Source organism: Heloderma suspectum, chromosome 1 (genome assembly GCF_057233095.1).
Source record: "Heloderma suspectum isolate Gila_16-S chromosome 1, 16-S_ref, whole genome shotgun sequence".
NCBI lineage: Eukaryota > Metazoa > Chordata > Lepidosauria > Squamata > Helodermatidae > Heloderma > Heloderma suspectum.
Genome location: NC_139458.1, coordinates 229,544,933 through 229,561,997, shown reverse-complemented (window position 1 = coordinate 229,561,997; position 17,065 = coordinate 229,544,933). Strand labels below are relative to the sequence as shown.

At 43.8% G+C, this 17,065-nt stretch overlaps 1 protein-coding gene across 1 annotated transcript in view; it reads right to left on the bottom strand.

The window, feature by feature from the left end:
* COL4A1 (collagen type IV alpha 1 chain) overlaps positions 1–17,065 on the bottom strand; it is a 326,895-nt gene that overhangs the window by 213,003 nt on the left and 96,827 nt on the right. The window contains exons 10-14 of the mRNA XM_084808054.1: positions 16,536–16,619; positions 9,612–9,674; positions 5,042–5,077; positions 4,144–4,185; positions 3,579–3,668 (exon numbers count right to left, since the gene is read on the bottom strand). Of these exons, the coding sequence (XP_084664180.1) occupies positions 3,579–3,668; positions 4,144–4,185; positions 5,042–5,077; positions 9,612–9,674; positions 16,536–16,619 (315 nt within the window). The remainder of the gene's footprint in view (positions 1–3,578; positions 3,669–4,143; positions 4,186–5,041; positions 5,078–9,611; positions 9,675–16,535; positions 16,620–17,065) is intronic.

The window sequence follows — 17,065 nt, the reverse complement described above, 5'->3', positions numbered from 1 at the left end:
TGGAGGGATCAATCTTGCCAGTTTAAACTGCACTATGGACTGTTTAATCTGCCACTCATTGCATTATTCCGCAATGTAGCATCTAGTTTGGTCCTTTGCATACCAGTTACCTCATCTCACACAGGCCATGTGGCTAATGAGGAAGTGTGAGTGGATCATAGAGGTTGCCAACAAAGGTTCAACAGAGGATAATTTATTTACAACAACAACAAAAGGGGAGGGGAGGGAGAAATGTGATGGAGTTCAAACTGTTGCTTTGTACTTTTATTTCTACATTAATGATATTCATCCCCTTCATGGATCACTGCCTTGTTGTGGCGAAGGGGCTTGCGTAACTCAGTGAAGCCATAAGCTATGCCGTGCAGGGCCACCCAAGACGGACAGGACAGGGCAGAGAGTTCTGACAAAATGTGGTCCACTGGAGAAGGAAATGGCAACCCACTCCAGTATTCTTGCCAAGAAAACCCCATGGAACGTATCACAAGGCTAAAAGAGATGACGCCGGAAGATGAGCCCCTCAGGTCGGAAGGTGTCCAATATACTACTGGGGAAGAGCAGAGGGTATTTCCAAGTAGCGCCAGAAAGAGTGAAGTGGCTGGGCCAAAGCCGAAAGGACATTCAGCTGTGGATGTGTCTGGTGGGGAAAAGAAAATCCGATGCTGTAAAGAACAATATTGTTTAGGAACCTGGAATGTCAGATCAATGAATCAAGGTAAGCTGGAGGTGGTCAAACATGAGATGGCAAGAGTGAACATCGACATCTTGGGAATCAGCGAACTAAAATGGACAGGCATGGGTGAATTTAATTCAGGTGACCATCATATCTACTATTGTGGGCAAGAATCCCTTAGAAGAAATGGAGTAGCACTCATAGTCAACAAAAGGGTGGGAAAAGCAGTACTGGGGTACAATCTTAAAAATGATAGAATGATCTCAGTACGAATCCAAGGCAAACCATTCAACATCACAGTAATTCAAGTCTGTGCCCCAACCACTGATGCCGAAGAAGCTGAGGTTGATCGGTTCTATGAAGACCTACAACACCTGCTAGAACTAACACCAAAAAAATATGTCCTATTCATCATAGGGGATTGGAATGCTAAAGTAGGAAGTCAAGAAATCACCGGGATAACAGGCAGGCATGGCCTTGGTGTACAAAATGAAGCAGGACAAAAGCTAATAGAGTTTTGCCAAGAGAACACGCTGATCATAGCAAACACTCTTTTCCAACAGCACAAGAGACGACTCTACACATGGACATCACCAGATGGTCAATATCGAAACCAGATTGATTATGTCCTTTGCAGCCAAAGATGGAGAAGCTCTATACAGTCAGTCAAAACAAGACCTGGAGCTGACTGTGGCTCAGATCATGAGCTGCTTCTTGCAAAATTCCGGCTTAAATTGAAGAACGTAGGGAAAACCACTAAACCATTCAGGTATGACCTCAATCATATCCCTGATGAATATACAGTGGAGGTGAGGAATAGATTTCAGGGATTAGACCTAATAGACAGAGTGCCTGAGGAACTATGGACGGAGGTCCGTAACATTGTTCAGGAGGCAGCAACTCAATCCATCCCAAAGAAAAAGAAATGCAAGAAAGCAAAGGGGCTGTCTGATGTGGCTTTACAAGTAGCTGAGGAAAGAAGGGAAGCGAAAAGCAAGGGAGAAAGGGGAAGATATATCCAACTGAATGCAGAGTTCCAGAGAATAGCAAGGAGAGACAAGAAGGCCTTCTTAAATGAACAATGCAAAGAAATCGAGGAAAACAACAAAATGGGAAAGACTAGAGATCTCTTCAAGAAAATCGGAGATCTCAAGGGAACGTTTTGTGCAAAGATGGGCATGATAAAGGACAAAGAAGGCAGGGACCTAACAGATGCAGATGAGATTAAGAAGAGGTGGCAAGAATACACAGAAGAACTATACAGGAAAGATCTGAATGTCCCTGATAGCCATGATAGTGTGCTCACTGAACTGGAGCCGGACATCCTAGAGAGTGAAGTCAAGTGGGCCTTAGGAAGCATTACTAACAACAAAGCTAGCGGAGATGACAGTCTTCCAGCTGAGCTATTTAAAATCCTAAAAGATGATGCTGTTAAAGTGCTGCATTCAATATGCCAACAAATTTGGCACACTCAACAATGGCCGCAAGACTGGAAAAGGTCAGTTTACATTCCAATTCCAAAGAAGGGCAACGCCAAAGAGTGTTCAAACTACCGCACAATTGTGCTCATTTCACATGCCAGCAAGGTGATGCTCAAAATCCTACAAGCTAGGCTTTAGCAGTATGCGAACCGAGAACTACCGGAAGTACAAGCTGGGTTTCGAAGAGGCAGAGGAACTAGAGATCAAATCGCCAACATCCGCTGCATCATGGAGAAAGCAAGAGAATTCCAGAAAAACGTCTATTTCTGCTTCATTGACTACCCTAAAGCCTTTGATTGTGTGGATCACAACAAACTGTGGCAAATTCTTAAAGTGATGGGAGTACCAGACCACCTTACCTGTCTCCTGAGAAACCTGTACGAGGGTCAAGAAGCAACAGTCAGAACCAGACATGGAACAACCGATTGGTTCAAAATTGGGAAAGGAGTACGACAAGGCTGCATATTGTCACGCTGCTTATTTAACTTATATGCAGAGTACATCATGAGAAATGCCGGGTTGGATGAATCAGAGGTCGGAATTAAGATTGCTGGGAGAATTATCAACAACCTCCGATATGCAGACGATACCACCCTAATGGCAGAAAGTGAAGAGGATCTCAAGAGCTTCTTGTTGAGGGTGAAAGAGGAGAGTGCAAAAGCTGGTTTGAAACTCAACATTAAAAAAACGAAGATCATGGCATCTGGCCCCATCACTTCCTGGCATATAGAAGGGGAAGAAATGGAAGCGGTGACAGATTTTACTTTCTTGGGCTCCAAGATACCGCAGACGGTGACTGTAGCCATGAAATTCAAAGACGCTTGCTCCATGGGAGGAAAGCTATGGCAAACCTAGACAGCATAGTAAGAAGCACAGACATCACCTTGCCGACAAAGGTCCGTCTAATCAAAGCTATGGTTTTCCCAGTAGTAATGTATGGCTGTGAGAGCTGTACTATAAGGAAGCCTGAGAGCCGAAGAATTGATGCCTTCGAACTGTGGTGCTGGAGAAGACTCTTACGAGTCCCCGGGACTGCAAGGAGGTCATATCAGTCCATCCTAAAGGAAATCAACCCTGAGTGCTCATTGAAAGGACAGATACTGAAGCTGAAGCTCAACTATTTTGGCCACCGAATGCGAAGAGAAAACTCTCTGGAAAAGACCCTGATGCTGGGAAAGACTGAAGGCAACTGGAGAAGGGGACGGCAGAGGATGAGATGGCTAGACAGCATCACCGATGCAATAAATATGAACTTGAGCACGCTCCGGGAGAGAGCGCAGGACAGGAAGGCCTGGCGTGCTATGGTCCATGGGGTCACGAAGAGACAGACACGACTGAACGACTGAACAACAACAATGATATTCATAAGTGATAGTGTTTGGAAACAATGCCATTAATATCCAGTGGAATAAAATGCACATGCTTACTCTCTCTCCTTTTATGACTATGGTCCCTTTCTCTTGCTGTTGTGGAACAGATCCTTGGGGACCAGGAGGACCCATGACACCCCGTTCACCCTACAGATTCCAGAAAGAAAAAAAAAATAAGCAAACCAGCCAGGAAGAAGCATTGCAATCTACTTAGCCAGAAAGGGAAAACTGAGGAAATATATAATTAATTCAAGGCTTCCATTCACTTCAAAAATGGTTTTGTTTTGTTTTAAGTTAAGTTCAAGCAAATTTAACAATACTAATAACTTCTAAGTTCAAATTCATCCATGACCTAACCTCATGGATGGACCTGTCCTCTATTGTATAGATCTTATCTTTAAAAAACCAAAAAGCTTCCATACAAATGGCCACCCTAACATTCTGTAGCAATGGATTCCATGATTTATAATATTGCTTCTGGGGTTGTGTGGGTGCCTTGCAGTACTCACTGAATTCACAGCAAGATAGAGCTGAGGCAGGACACGAGGAAAGGTTTTGAAAAAACCCAGCTGAGATACCAGCACACAGCATATGCTCACAACTTTCAAAAGAACAAACTTACCTTCTCACCTTTTGGGCCTTGGAAACTCAAACCCATATGACCCTGATGACACAAAAAAGAGGCATTTTATAAAAGAAAAATGTTTGCAGCAAATCTGTTTCAAATTATATTTTTCATAACTTTTAAATAACATAAGAAGAGCTGTGCTCAATAAGACCAAAGGCCTATGTGGTCTGGCATTCCATTTCCCATAGTGGCCAACCAAATGCCCATGGGAAGGCCACAAGCAGGGCACAAGGGCAATAGCCCTCTCCTGCTGTTTCCCACCAGCATGTTGCCTTTGATCTTGGAAGGAGAAAATCTCCCAGGGACTATAGGATTGCACTGTATGTGCTTTAAAATCCCAGTGACTTTAACAGAAAAGATGTAAACACATATTTAACTTATCTCCTGAAATCATTGGGACAATATTTGACTATGCTAGTTTGTGCTCATAATCAATGTGTACACCAATTCAACCCACCCCCTCTGTATATATACAATGAAGTGGGTCAATGGTAGGATTGATCAATATTTGGCATATTCATGTAAAATCAGAACATTGGTTAAACTTTGATTCAACTGGAATCTACACACCTCTAAAATATAAGAAATACTTTGTTACTGCAGTTTTGGGTCTTGTTATTTTACCCCTAAAAACAAGGGTAAGCTGTTAGTAAAGTTGCAGGGCTGGCAGCTGCTGTTGCACCTCAACCAATGCTATTTCATGATGCCTGGTACCAACTTTTTTTGCAGCTTAGGACGTGAGAATTCTGGTGGACTGTTGCTCCTTCCCTCTGGACGTGTGCACCAACATAGAAATACACACACATGAGTAGCAGTCAACTTTGCCAAAGGAAGTTATTGCCTAGCAAAATATATTGTAAATATCAGCATTATTGACTGAGAACAGTCTTACCTTCTCACCTGGGGGACCATGTGGCCCTGGAGAACCCTGTTTAAAAAAGTATTATATTAGTACTATGTGATACACTTGTTTCCGGCTTGTCTTTTTTTTTTTTTGTATTAACAAATAGTAACTTTATAAGTGGGATTTTCAGATCTGCTTCTTATATTAGATTGATTCTGAACAGACTTGGAATTAAAAGAAATTTTCAGCTTTCATAGGACGGGAGTGCTGAGACAGTTGTGTTGGGCTTGCATTGAAATTTATGGAAATTCACTGCTTAGCTTTATTTGTAAGTCAAAGCCCACAGAAGAAGTGTCTCTCTGAAGAGAGGCTGAATTTACATCCTGCTTTCTATTCATATTCTCAAAAGCTTTTTCATTAGGTTTGCTGAGTCATCAAAGTCAGAGGGTGACATCTGGCCTGCATTTACCATGTCTACAAAACTAGGTTTTGTGTTCATGATGCCCAGCAGGCTGCTTTTTGATTAAACAACTGCTCTAGATGTTGTTTAGCCAAACTGACAGCCATTCTGTCCCAGCTCATCTAATTGCCACAGGTTGGATCCAGATGAGGTCATACTTTGAGTAGACCCATTGAAATCAATGGAATTTAATTTAGTCATGACTAATGTACATTTCATTGATTTAAGTGATTCTCCTCTAAGTATGACTAAATCTGGATCCAACCCCATATTTCCATTAGAATCTCTCTTGGGAGGTGTCAGCTCTATTTCAATATAGAGGGAAAATCCCTATTGATGATACAACACGCTGAAACCTATTGAATGAATATAACACAGTACATTTCATTTTACAGATGATGTTCTAAGCACATTTTCTAGAAAAGGAAATCAACAAAATTAATTTAAAGAAAGCTGTAGGCTTTTCAATCCCCAAAAATCATGAGCTGGTGTCTGAGCCTTACCTGGGAAGGTATGCAGAAAAAACAGATAGCTGCATATATTACATCACTGAGTTGCTGTCAAATACTATAAATGTTGGTTAACCTACATCATTCTATTTGAGTGTTGTTGAATCTCTCATATAAGCGTTCATATTTTTTTAAGTCACCCTGTATAAATATGTAACACTGTGATAATGCCCCCTGTCTGATCCCTGTAGGGAAAGCTTTTTGCCCCTGTGGAGGAGCCATACCGGTCTGAAAGGATTTGGAGAAGAAGGAGAGAGAGAGCAGTGATCCAGCAAGGAAATGGGATCTAGTGAGGAGAAGGGAGAACAAAGGAGACAGCAGTGGCCCCCAGATACAGTTCACAACTTGAGGCAGCAAGTCCACAGGCAACCAGCAAGTGACAAACTGAAGGCCTGTTAGCTACATCCAACCAAGAACAAGTCTGAGAAAATCTGAGGGCCTCATTCTCAACCTCAGATAAAATATAATGGCTCAGTTATCAGAAGTCTGCATAATCTGTAAAGAAATGTTAAAACTTCAAGAAGGTGTCTCAGCTCTAAGACAAAAGGGGGAAATAGGGATCAATTCTGCAAACAAAGAACATGGCAGCGACATATTTGCAACTGCTGGCTCAAAAATGTACATTGCATGCCAGAGGTTGCTTACCAACATAAAAGACATAACTTCAACAAAAGACAATTGTAATGTTAACAGAACCTTCAAAAGAAGTATTCGTTTATGTCAGGGGTCATTTAATAGTCAGACTATTTATTTTGTGGTACTCATGTTGATTTCTCACCAAAGTGCAAGCCAAACACAGCACATCTAAAAGTAACGACAAGTCAAGTTTGTTCAAAACATTAAAACTACCTGTAAGAGATGTTGTAATGAATGATCATTTGTAGTAAGAGGAAAAATCAAGTATTACTTTTCCGATTTCCATGCTGCAGATTGCATATATCAAAGATGTAGCACAAATTTCCACAAGGGGAAAAAATCTCATAACAGTATGCAAGTAGTGAACAAATACTTGAATGTGGGATGTCCGAGTAATGAAAAACAGCATGAAGCATTTCTGAGGACAGATAGTTACATAGAAGCAAATAATGAAAAACTGCAGTGTGTTGCAGAACTCATATCACTGATGGGTTCATTCCTTGAAGGTGGTGATCCACAATATTCCCTGTGTTGATGAGCACTACCAGTAAACTTGATGCTATGGCACATGTTACATTGCTCAAAACATTGAAAAGACCAGATTGATCTTGAATGATGCAAGACAAACAGCAGGGAGGCACTCCAATCACAAAAAGAAAACAAGTGAGCAATCACAACATTGCCTGTTTATTGTGTGCTTTGCTTGCCTGATGTTTTAGACAAAAGTCTCCTTCTTCAGGGGTGCATGCAATACTTGAATCTAGGGATGGGTGAACAAGCAACGTTTGAGATTGCCAGGGTCCGATCTACATGGAGATGCTTTCTGAGGCAATTCAGTTTCAAACCAGATTTTCATAATTTTGGATTTGCTCCTCCCGTGGCATGCGTTGACAGCTAAAGTGGTGTATACCTGGGGGAAAACCTACTGTCACTCAGCAAATGTTAGGAGAAACTGCATTATTTCATGCATATGTGGCTGGAGCCCCATGACCGAATGACAGGACATCAACAAGTTTCCTTGCCCGCGCCCCTTTTTTAACATTTATTAAGCTTGGTGCAAAAGATGGAGTTGTGTTTTTTTAAGTCTTCCCAAAAGCAATGTGCTAGCTTTCTCAGGAGTAAGGTTCCCTGAAGAGAATGTGATTTACTTCTGAGGAGACATGTTTATCAGCATGTTTTCAGCTAATGGTTCCTTGAGGTAAAGAAATAAGGAGATAATTGGGAAGACACGGGGAGGGGTGTGGGGAAGCAGCATTGCAGGAACGTGTTAATAACTTCTCTCCATCTGGGGACATAAATAAGTTTTCTTCCTTTTTTTAGACATTCATTAAGCCTTTGCAGGCATGATGATGCGTGGAGTTATATTAAAAAACACACATCTCTAAAGCAACGTGTTGACTTTCTCAGAGCAGACATGTTTATCCGTGCCAGCTAATTGTTTCTTGAGGCAAAGAAATAGAAGGGACAAAGGAGGGAATATGTCTCATTCATTAAATTTATTTGAAGGTGGAATGATATGCAGGTATGCATTAACAAACAAACCAGATGGCCCGTGGAGGGTGAAGCTGACAGGAAGGGTTAACTCCTTCCATTCCTGTTTGGCCCACACTTAGAGGGCTCAGCTTTCTGTTCCTACTCACAGTACTGAAGTCACTCCTGCTCCCCCTCAGTAATACTGCAAGTTTAGGACACACTGTGTCCCAAAACACATGGAAGTCACGGTACCTGGAAAAACCATCACAAAAGGACTTTGTGAAAATGCATTTTTTACAGCAAGAAAATCTGGGACTGCTACAGATTGCGGGGGGAAGTTCATGTGTCACACCTGTGTGTGAAGCACAGTAGCACCACAGTAAATTCCCCATGTAGATTGGGACAGGATTCTCTGAGCATCATCTCGCCACTCATTTTGTGCCCAATTCGTATTTGTGTTTGTGACCACTGCTTGCTCTGCATGAACAGGAAACTCATGCAAATTGAGCAGCGACTGAACAAGAGATTTGTGCATGTTTCCCCTAATTTGTGCAAATGTCCTAATTTGCACAACTTTCTTCCATAGACTAAAGCGGGGCTGATTCAGTCTACAGAGGAATTTGTGCACATCAGGAAATTTGTGCAAACTGAACTGAGAATCAGGAAGACTAATGCACCCATGTATTCAACAATTAACAAATATTTTCGGCAGACATGTGCCTGTGCTCATATTTGGAGCTTTGAACAGGGCATGCTCACATGTTTTGTGAGAAAAACAAAATTCTCATACATCTCTACTTGAACTTGCTTGAACAACTACATTAAACAAACCCAATTCACCTTCAACCAATTCAGAGACCACCCAGTTCAACTCTTGAACAGGATTCAGAAATCCAAAGCTTTGTGCCTCCTATCGACTGTCACTGGAAATCAGAAAATGGCTGTAACATTTTTATGTATTAATAGAATTAGATGAAATTTATAGACATAGTTGATCCTTCTAAGCTTGCCAAATTTCAGACATATAGGTACAAGGGGTTTTGTGCAAGGGAAGTTTTTACTATTTGGGAGTATTAAAAATGTTTCTTAATTTCCCCTATTATTTGGTGAACAACTTGTATGAAAACAGCATACATTGTAGCCCTGATAAAACATTCCCTGTAATTAGAAGGTAGACCTGTCAGCCAGTCAATTCCTCTCCTTCCCCCAATCCTAGTGTTTTCCATATCTAGAAAAGCAAGAGTAAAGTAGCATTTTTTTTTGTCGGCATTTCTGCAGCTTTCTGAAGCGCCAATGCCCTCCTGAAGCCTTGGGAAAGTCCAGATTTGGTTCTGGTCTTTTCAGAGGGAATCCCACTTTGCCTTGGACAGCCAACAAATCTCTCCAAAGCAGCCAGATTAGGAGAGTTTCAGACAAGTCCCTAACCCTGAAATTTGGGGGCAAATTTAGACAAATAAAGATGTGATATCATGATACTTGAGTTATAAACAGTCATATGCAAAAGAAAAAAAAAGAAAAAAGGGCAAAAGTTGACACTTACTGGTCTTCCAGAAGGTCCAGGTGGTCCAATAGGGCCTTCAACACCTGGTAATCCAGGTGATCCCTGTATACAAAAAAGAACCATTGAAATAATTATCTATTAGTCAAGACAGTCTCTCAGCCACTTAGGTATATAAAATACCATGGCATCTTTTTGTTACATTCTAGCATGATTCAGGGCCAAACTACACAAACAACAACTTTTTTTAGCTTTAAAAGCAGTTGCAGGGGTGGGATGATTTGGATTGTGGCTGTGTGGGAGGGTTTCTTGACCCACGTGCTGTTTCTCTGACTTGCATTAAAACCCTTAAAAGTGGCATCAACCACAGTTGGTAAGAAAAGATGGAGGCGAATTGTACCTCCTTTTTTCTTTTCTTTTTTGTTTTGTTCTACAGCTAACAGAAGCTTTAGGGGCAAGTTCTATCAGGGGAGCAGTGGGGGGAAGCGTTAAAGAAAAGCACCACACTGAGCATCACATTCCTAGCTCAGACTGTCCTCTCCCATGGCAGCTTTTAAGGCTAAAAAATGACATCACAAGATCTGTGGTCAGATACTGATGCTGATTATACTGCCCAATAGCCGAAGCTCTCTGGGCAGTTCACAAAAAATGACAAAAAATACAAACAACATTATACAACATTCTATAAAACAACATTATGATAAAACATAGTCTAAAAATTTTAATGTACAAAATTTAAAACAACTGAAACAGCTAAAAACAATTTCAATAAACAATTTCAGTAACAGGCCTGTTCGAGACAGTTGGAATAAGTGCCCCATCATATGCCATTAAATGCCTGGGAGTAGAGGGCAGTCTTAACCTGGTGCTGAAAAAATGACAGTGTTGGCACCAGGCAGGCCTCAGTGGGGAGCTCATTCCATAGTCAGGGAGTCATCACTGTGAAGGCCCTCTCCCTTGTTGACACCTTCCGAGCCTTCCTTGGAGGTGGCGCTCAGAGGAAGGCCCCAGATGTTGATTGTACTGTCTGGGTAGGTTCAGGTCGGGAGAGGCATTCCGTCAGGTTCTGTGGTCCCGAGCCATGTAAGACTTTATAGGTTAAAACCAGCACCTTGAATCAGGCTCGGAAACATACAATACAAGTGGGCCAGAATTGGTCTTCTATGATCTTCTGGTCCCAGTTATTAATCTGGCTGCTGCATTTTGTACAAGCTGCAGTTTCTGAACAGTCTTCAAGGGCAGCCCCACATAGAGTGCATTGCAGTAATCTAACTTGGAGATTACCAGAGCAAAGATAACTGAAACCAGGTTATCCTTGTCCAGATAGGGGCATAGCTGGGCCACCTGCCAAAGCTAGTAGAAGGCACTCAGTGCCACTGAAGCCACCTGAGCCTCAAGTGATACAGATGGCTCCAGGAGGACCCCCAAAGCTACAAAACTGCTCCTTTAAGGGGAGTGCAACCCATTCCAGATCAGGTTGAGCATGCCCCATGCAGTCAGAAGAACCACCCACTAACAGCATTTCCATCTTGTCTGGATTGAGCTTCAGTTTATAAGCCCTCATCAAGTCCATTGTCACAACCAGGCACTGATTTAGCACATCCACAGCCTCACCCAGTGAGGATGAAAAGGAGAAGAAGAGCTGCGTGTCATCAGTGTGGGGTCATCCAAAACTCCGGATTTTAAGTTTTAAAGCAGTTTTAAGTAGATGTTAAATAGTATAGGTAACAAAACTGACCTTTGACAACCCCATGCTAGAGAATCCACGGGGCTGAGCAATATTTCTCAAGCACCACCTTCTGCAGCTGACCATCCAAGTAGGAGCAGAACCACTACAATGAAGTACTGCCAACTCCCAGCTCAGACAGTCACCCCAGAAGGATACCATGGTTGATGGCACTGAAAGCCGCTGAGAGATCAAGGAGTATCAACAGGATCATAGAATCATAGAATAGTAGGGTTGGAAGGGGCCTACAAGGCCATCGAGTCCAACCCCCTGCTCAATGCAGGAATCCAAGTCAGAGCATCCCTGACAGATGGCTGTCCAGCCTCGCCTTGAACACCTCCAGTATGGGAGAGCCCACCACCTCCCTAGGTCATTGGTTCCATTGTCGTATTGCTCTAACAGTCAGGAAGGTTTTCCTGATGTTCATCCGGAATCTGGCTTCCTGTCACTTGAGCCCATTATTCCGTGTCCTGCACTCTGGGATGATTGAGAAGAGATCCTGGCCTTCCTCTCTGTGACAACCTTTCAAGTACTTGAAGAGCGCTATCGTATCTCCCCTCAGTCTTCTCTTCTCAAGGCGAAACATGCCCACTTCTTTCAGTGTCTCCTCACAGGGCTTCGTTTCCAGCCCCCTGATCATCTTTGTTGCCCTCCTCTGAACCCTCTCCAGTTTGTCTGCATCCTTCTTCAAGTGTGGTGCCCAGGATCATACTCCCCATGTTGTGTCCAGTTTATCCCTTATTCCATGTCATGTCCGCTTTGCCGCTTAGAAACAAAATCTAGAGTAGAATTATGCATTGTAGATCAGAGTAGACTTCTATGTCAATAGCTCCCATTTAGTTCTACAGAGAAATATAAATACACTGCAATGGACGCTGCAGGCAATGGACTTTGGATTTCTGTGTGTTGGTGTGGCTTTTTATGCAGAGTGCACAGAAATGCCTTGCAGACTCCTCCCTAAGATACTTGGGATATATAAAGCACATGGTCTTCGATGTCTATATACTAATGCCCAGAGTATGGGAAACAAACAGAACGAACTTGAACTCTTAATCCGGGAGGGAAATTATGACTTGATAGGTGTAACTGAGAATTGGTGGGATGACTCCCATGCCTGAAATACAGCAATTGAAGGATATAACTTGTTCAAAAAGAACAGGAGGAACAGAAAGGGAGGTGGAGTTACACTATATGTTAAAAATACATATCTCTGCACAGAAATACAGGAGGATGAGCTTGGTAGCCCCATTGAGAACAACTAGGTTAAAATAAATGGAGCAAAGAAAAAAAAGGAACATGGTGGTCGGAGTCTACTACCAGCCACCCAATCAAGGAGAAGACAAGGATGAAACTTTTGAAAAGCAAATAGCCAATGTTTCAAGGAAGCAAGATGTAGTAGTAATGGGGGACTTCAATTTCCCCAATATCTGTTGGGAGACAAATTCTGCAAAACATGGCCCCTCCAAGAAATTCCTGATTTGTGTTGCTGATAACTTCTTCCTACAGAAAGTGGAGGAAGGAACTAGAGGATCAGCTATCCTTGATTTGATCCTAACCAACAGAGATGACTTAGTAAATAAAGTAGCAGTTACGGGAACTCTGGGGGAAAGCGACCATGTTGTACTTGAGTTCTTGGTTCTAAGGGAAGCAAAATCTGAGTATAGCCAAACATGTACCCTGGATTTCAGGAAAGCCAATTTTAATAAACTCAGAACAATGAACAGTAAGGTCCCATCGCAAGCAACTCTAATGAGAATAGGGATGGCGGAGAATTTCTCCACGAATCTTCGGGAGGCCGAGTGCCGACGCATTCGCCCCCCCGAAAGTGTTGGGGAAATTCTCCGCTGGCCCCCCGCCCCCCCCGGGATGGGACTTACCTTCGGCGAATGTCCCTCCCGGCGGCGGGTTTCGGTGGCGTTTCGGCGAGGGCAGGGGCGGCGCCTGGTCTCCCGACCGGCTGCCGCAGCCACCATTACAAAATAAAAAAGTACAGTAAAAAAAAACAACACCACACCCGTGACAGGCTACGTGACAATTTACGTAGCCTATCACAGCTAGATTTCCAAAGTCAGCTGTGATAGGCTATGTAAATCGTCACGTAGCCTATCACGGGTGACTTTGGGGAAAAAAAAAAGCCCCATGGGCGCTGCCATATGCGTTCCTTATTTGGACAGGGGTAGTCTACGTAAAGATTTACGTAGACTACAGCGAAAATAAGGGAACGCTATTTGCGTTGCCCTTATTTTCGCCGTAGTCTACATAAATCTTTACGTAGACTAGACGTGCCAAAATAAGGAACGCAAATGGTGGCGCCCATGGGGCGCCACCATTTGCGTACGCGCTTTTTTTTTTCTTCCAAAGTCACCCGTGATAGGCTACGTGACGATTTACGTAGCCTATCACGGCTGACTTTGGAAATCTAGCCGTGATAGGCTACGCAAATCATTACGTAGCCTATCACGGGTGTGTGTGTGTGGTTTTTTTTACTTTGTTTTTTCGCGGCCGGGGAGACGGGGCGCTCCTCCCCAGCCTGAATTTCGCTGGCGAGGGATGGGGCGCCTCCCCCCCGGCCTGAATTTCGGCCGGGCGAGGCAGGGCACCTCCCCCCCTCGCCTGAACTTCGCGGGGAGAACCGAAGCGCCTCCCCCCCACTGCGAAGCAAGCTGCGGGACAAGGTAAGTCCCTTTCGTCCATCCCTAAATAAGAAAAGGAGACCAAGATGGGTGAGAGTTTTTCAAAAGGAAATTCTAAAGGCACAACTGCAAACAATTCCAACAAGAAAAAACGGTGGAAGACAACAGAAGAAACCAGTGTGGCTTCACAAAAAAGCTTAGAGGTGACCTGAAAATAAAAGAAGGTACACATATAGGAAGCGGAAGGAAGGCCAAGCTACAAAGGAAGAGTACAGGCAGGTAGCACAGAATTGCAGGGATAGCGTCAGGAAGGCTAAAGCTGACAATGAGCTGAGCTTAGCGAGGGATGCTAAAAGCAACAAAAAGGCTTTCTTCAGCTACGTGCATAGCAAAAGGCAGAGGAAAGAAATGGTTGTTGAACTATTAAATAAGGATGGCAAAACGATAACAGATGACAAAGAAAAGGCAGAGGTGCTCAATTCCTACTTTGGCTCAGTCTTCTCCCAAAAGAGGGTCTATGACCCCTCTGGCAAAGGCGAAGTGCAGGCTGAAGGGGCAGGATTGCAGCTTGAGATCGATAGGCGTATGGTCAAGGAACATCTAATTACTTTGAATAAGTTCAAATCTCCAGGGCCAGATGAACTGCATCCTAGAGGAATAAAGGAACTGGCCAAAGAACTCTCAGAACCGCTGTCTATTCTCTTTGAGAAATCATGGACGATGGGTGAAGTGCCAGATGACTGAAGGAGAGCTAATGTTGTCCCTATCTTCAAAAAGAGCAAAAAAGAGGAACCTGGGAACTACAGACCAATCAGTCTGACATCAATCCCTGGCAAAATTCTGGAGCAGATGATAAAGCAATCCACCTGTAAGCACCTTGGAAACAATGCAGTGATTACTCGAAGCCAACATGGATTTGTCAAGAACAAATCCTGCCAGACGAATCTGATCTCATTTTTTGATCAGGTAACCTCGCTTGTGGACCGTGGGAATGCTGTGGACATAATATACCTTGACTTCAGCAAAACGTTCAACAAAGTGCCCCATGATATCCTGATGAGCACACTAGCTCAAAGTGGGTTAGATGAAACAACGATCTGGTGGATCCACAGTTGGCTACAGAATTGGACTCAAAGAGTGCTTATCAATGGGACCTTCTCAAACTAGGGAGAGATAACGAGTGGGGTACCGCAGGGCTCAGTCCTGGGCCCAGTGCTCTTCAACATTTTTATTAATGACTTGGAGGAGGAGGTGCAGGGAATGCTGATCAAAGTTGCAGATGACACAAATTTAGGTGGGATAGCTAATACTCTGGAAGACAGAAACAAAATTCAAGGTGCTCTTGATAGACTGGAGCACTGGGCAGAAAACAACAGAATGAAATTTAATGGGGAGAAATGCCAAGTTCTGCACCTAGGAAAAAGAAACCAAGACACAGTTACAAGTAGGGATGTCAGAGAATTTCGCCATGGAATCCGTGGCGGAATGGCCTCCCGCCCTCCGCCACCCCACGGAATGCCCCCAGTACGGAGCTTAACTGGGGCAGATGCGGCGGCGGCTCCAGCTGGTCTCCCGGCCGGCCACTGCCGGGCTGCTGCGGCCACAAATGGTGGCCGTGGTAGTGGCCGCCATTGGCGCGCTTGCAGGCTGCCGTGATAGGCTACATAAGTATTTACGTAGCCTATCACGGCAAACAGCAGGGGCGCAAATGGTGTAGCAGCTGCCATTTGCGTCCCTGCTCTTTGCTGTGATTGGCTATGTTAATATTTACGTAGCCTATTGCGGGCTACCATAGGGATGCAAATGGTGTCCCCTACACAGGACGCCATTTGTGTCCGCACCAGCCCAGCAGTAGCTGGAGGCCCTGCTGCGGATTGTCCCGGCTGGCAGCTCCGTGGCATGGACGTAGGGCGGAGCCAGCCAGCCAGGATTCCAGGAGGGAGGACCGGATTGCCTCCCCTCCCGTTGAGGATTCCAGGGGGAGGAATGGATTGCCTTCCCCCCTCAGCGGATGCCCTGACCGGAACCAGGTAAGGGATTCGTACATCCCTAGTTACAAGACGGGGGATACTTGGCTCAACAATACTACAAGCGAGAAGGATCTTGGAATTGTGGTAGATCACGAGCTGAATATGAGCCAACAATTGGATGTGGCTGCAAAAAAGGCAAATGCTATTTTGGGCTGCATTCATAGAAGCATCGCTTCCAAATCCCGGGAAGTACTAGTTCCCCTCTACTCAGCAATGGTTAGGCCTCATCTGGAGTAGGACACGGAATAATGGGCTCAAATTACAGGAAGCCAGATTCTGGCTGAATATTAAGAAAAACTTCCTGACTGTTAGAGCAATATGACAATGGAACCAGTTACCTAGGGATGTGGTGGGCTCTCCAACACTGGAGGCATTCAAGATGAGGCTGGACAGCCATCCGTCAGGGATGCTCTGACTTGGATTCCTGCACTGAGCAGGGGGTTGGACTCGATGGTCTTATAGGCACCTTCCAACCCTACTATTCTATGATTCTATGATATAGGTCCTTCTTTTGGGCCTCACTTTTCTGCATCCATCATAATGCTGGTAATTTTGATTGGTTTATAATAAGGCTTACCGGTACTCCAGGGTGGCCAGGAAACCCTTTTTCACCTTTCAGTACACCATCTGGTATGAGTCCAATAACTTGTCCTGGGTCTCCCTAAATGACATGAATTAGAAAAATAGGTAATGTAGAAATATAGGACTACTGTCAGTGCCTGATGCGGGCGGGCTCTGGCTCTTATCTTCCCCTCCCCACCTCAGGTTTGACATTTGATATTCCGGAGTATCTCACCCCCAATTGCACAGCACCCTTTTACACTCAGAGTTTGGGAGATTCACACATGAAAACCTGATTCAGCTTGTCTACATTTTTCTCCCACAAGGTTGGAGCGATAATAAATATGAACTATATAGGAAGCAAACAAATGGAGCAAAACTAGAGAAAGATTTCCGTGACTGTTTAGTTCGATTATTGGATTCTCTTGATGTTGTTTGTTTTATCTATATTTTAAAATTATCTGTTGTAAACTGCTTCAGTATTCAGAAAAGCAGTATATTAATACTCTAATAATAATTGCAGTAATATTGTATGTATAATTGTGT